General features: G+C 63.4%; 1 protein-coding gene across 1 annotated transcript; it reads right to left on the reverse strand.

Annotated features, from left to right (window-relative positions):
* Positions 1-7: 7 nt before the first annotated feature.
* On the reverse strand, positions 8-1861 carry NOXO1 (NADPH oxidase organizer 1). The gene is made up of 4 exons (XM_010846714.1): positions 790-1861; positions 617-700; positions 374-449; positions 8-279 (listed from the first exon to the last, which is right to left on the reverse strand). Exons 1-4 carry the CDS (start codon positions 853-855, stop codon positions 8-10), a joined length of 498 nt encoding a protein of 165 aa, XP_010845016.1. The 5' UTR covers positions 856-1861.
* Between the last annotated feature and the right edge of the window lie 86 nt (positions 1862-1947).

The raw sequence follows: 1947 nt of genomic DNA on the forward strand, positions 1-1947 counted from the left end.
AGAGGTGTCAGGTGTCTCCCACAGGCCCATCAGGCCTCCAAGCCAACCCGCCTGTGGGCCCTTCCCCACCACGCCTCCCCCGTCCTCCAGGCAGGCACCTGCCAGGTGGCAGCATAGGCTCCAGGTCCAGAGGTTGTGGTGTGAAGAAGCCAGTGAGCTCCAGGCTGCGGGACACACGCTCCCCGGCCGCCAGCAGTGCCCTCAGGTAGGCCTCCAGCAGCTGCAGGCGGGCCAGGCCTCGGCCCGTGCGGCTTCGGTGCACCAGCCAGGGTGCATCGGCTGCGGGCAGGACGGGGCAGCTGTGGGAGCCCCGCCCGGGCTCCTCACGTCCCACTGCTGCCGCCCCACCCTCCTGGATCCCTGCTGGCCTGACCTGGGAGCTTGGGGAGAACTCGATCAGATCTCCGCAGCAGGCCCGCCTCCACCGGGAAGGTCTCCTTGAGGGTTTTCTGAGAGCAAGAAGAGTCATCACTGGTCTCTGAAGGCCCACTAGTTTCCCCTGGGAGGGCAGGCAGGGGTCCCTTGGCTGAAAGCCCGAGTGGGCACGAGGGCAGGGCGTGGGTGGTCTCTCGTGGGTCAGGTTGCTAGGGGAAGTTGGGTGACCAGGTTCACTCACGTGGAGTCTCCTGAAGTCCTCCCAGCTTCTGCGTATGAAGCTGTCGCTGTCGTCCGACCAGCACACAGAGAAGGTGAACATCTGCTGGGGGAAGGTTGGGAGTGTCTTGGAGGCACTGGGCCAGGAGCTCCCCCACCTCCTCTAGGGCTGGCAGGGGTCCCACGGGCTCCTACCTGGAACCTCTCTGTCTGCACCAGAGCTGCCCCGCTCACACACACCGGGTGCCGGGCTCCCTCCATCCTGGTGACCTCCCCAGATCTCCGTGAGGGACTTCTGGGAGTCTGCTGGGCGTGACCCCAGGTCCCACTACCTCCCTGCCCATATAGGGAGGAGGGGAGGCCTTGGGCACCCAGAAGGCTGGAATTCCCCAGCAGCGCCCCAGTCCTGGCTGCACTCCCCTGCACTTGACGGGCCTTCCCCACTTCCTCGCCGTGCCCCTCACCTGGGTAGGCAGGGGCATGGGGCTCCCCAGGTAGGAGGGGAAGCAGTGACGGTGGAGGGGCTCCTGCCAGAGTGTGAGCGTGGGGGGAGGAGGGGAAGGCAGGGCCATTAGAGCACCAGCAGGCTGCCCCTCCTGGCTCGCCACGCCCTGCTGGTGCCCAGGCTGGGCAGAGCCGCCCAGTGGCCCGGTGTGCCCCTGGCTCTGTCCCTGAGCTGACTGCAGTCGTCACCAGGAAAATATTAAAGGCTCTAAGTGCTTTGTTTGGCTTAATCCTCACATTGGAGGAAAGGTCTCTTAATGTCCCCAAATGGCAGAGGAGGAAATTTGTGTTAATCAGATATTGTCAGGGTTTCTTCATCATCTGGGGAGAGGCAGACCTCACAGGCTCACCCCACAGGTCCCACTGTGGTGGAGGGGCTTGCGGCAGGATGAAGAGGGTTCATCTGTAGTCACTAGCATTGGGAATGGCGAGGTGGAATTGGGAATGACTAGGACTGTTCCAAGAATCACCTCTGAATTCATGATTTATCAGTGTGCTGCAGACAGAACCTCTGAGGTCAGGAGTGACCCTCCCCCAACTAGCTGGGGCGGTGAAGGGAAGGCCCTAGAATCCCCAGACAGACGCTGCGCCCAGGGGCCCATATCTCAGGACCACCGCCTTACAGGGGAGACGAGAGCCCATCCAAACCTGGCGCATGGGGGTTCTTCCTTCCCCAGCCCACAGCTCTGAGAGCTGGGAGGGGCGGCCAGCCTGCGGCATTCTGATGGCCCTTCCCCTGCTCCCTCAATCACACTCTGGCCGGAGGGCCTCAGTCCCAGCCCCTCCACCCAAGCCCTGGAGGGAGGGAAGGGTCAGGAAGCCACCCAGGCCTGACAAAAGGCCTTTGTG

The sequence above is a fragment of the Bison bison genome, unplaced genomic scaffold, assembly GCF_000754665.1.
Source record: "Bison bison bison isolate TAMUID 2011002044 unplaced genomic scaffold, Bison_UMD1.0 scf7180017849224, whole genome shotgun sequence".
Classification (NCBI taxonomy): domain Eukaryota; kingdom Metazoa; phylum Chordata; class Mammalia; order Artiodactyla; family Bovidae; genus Bison; species Bison bison.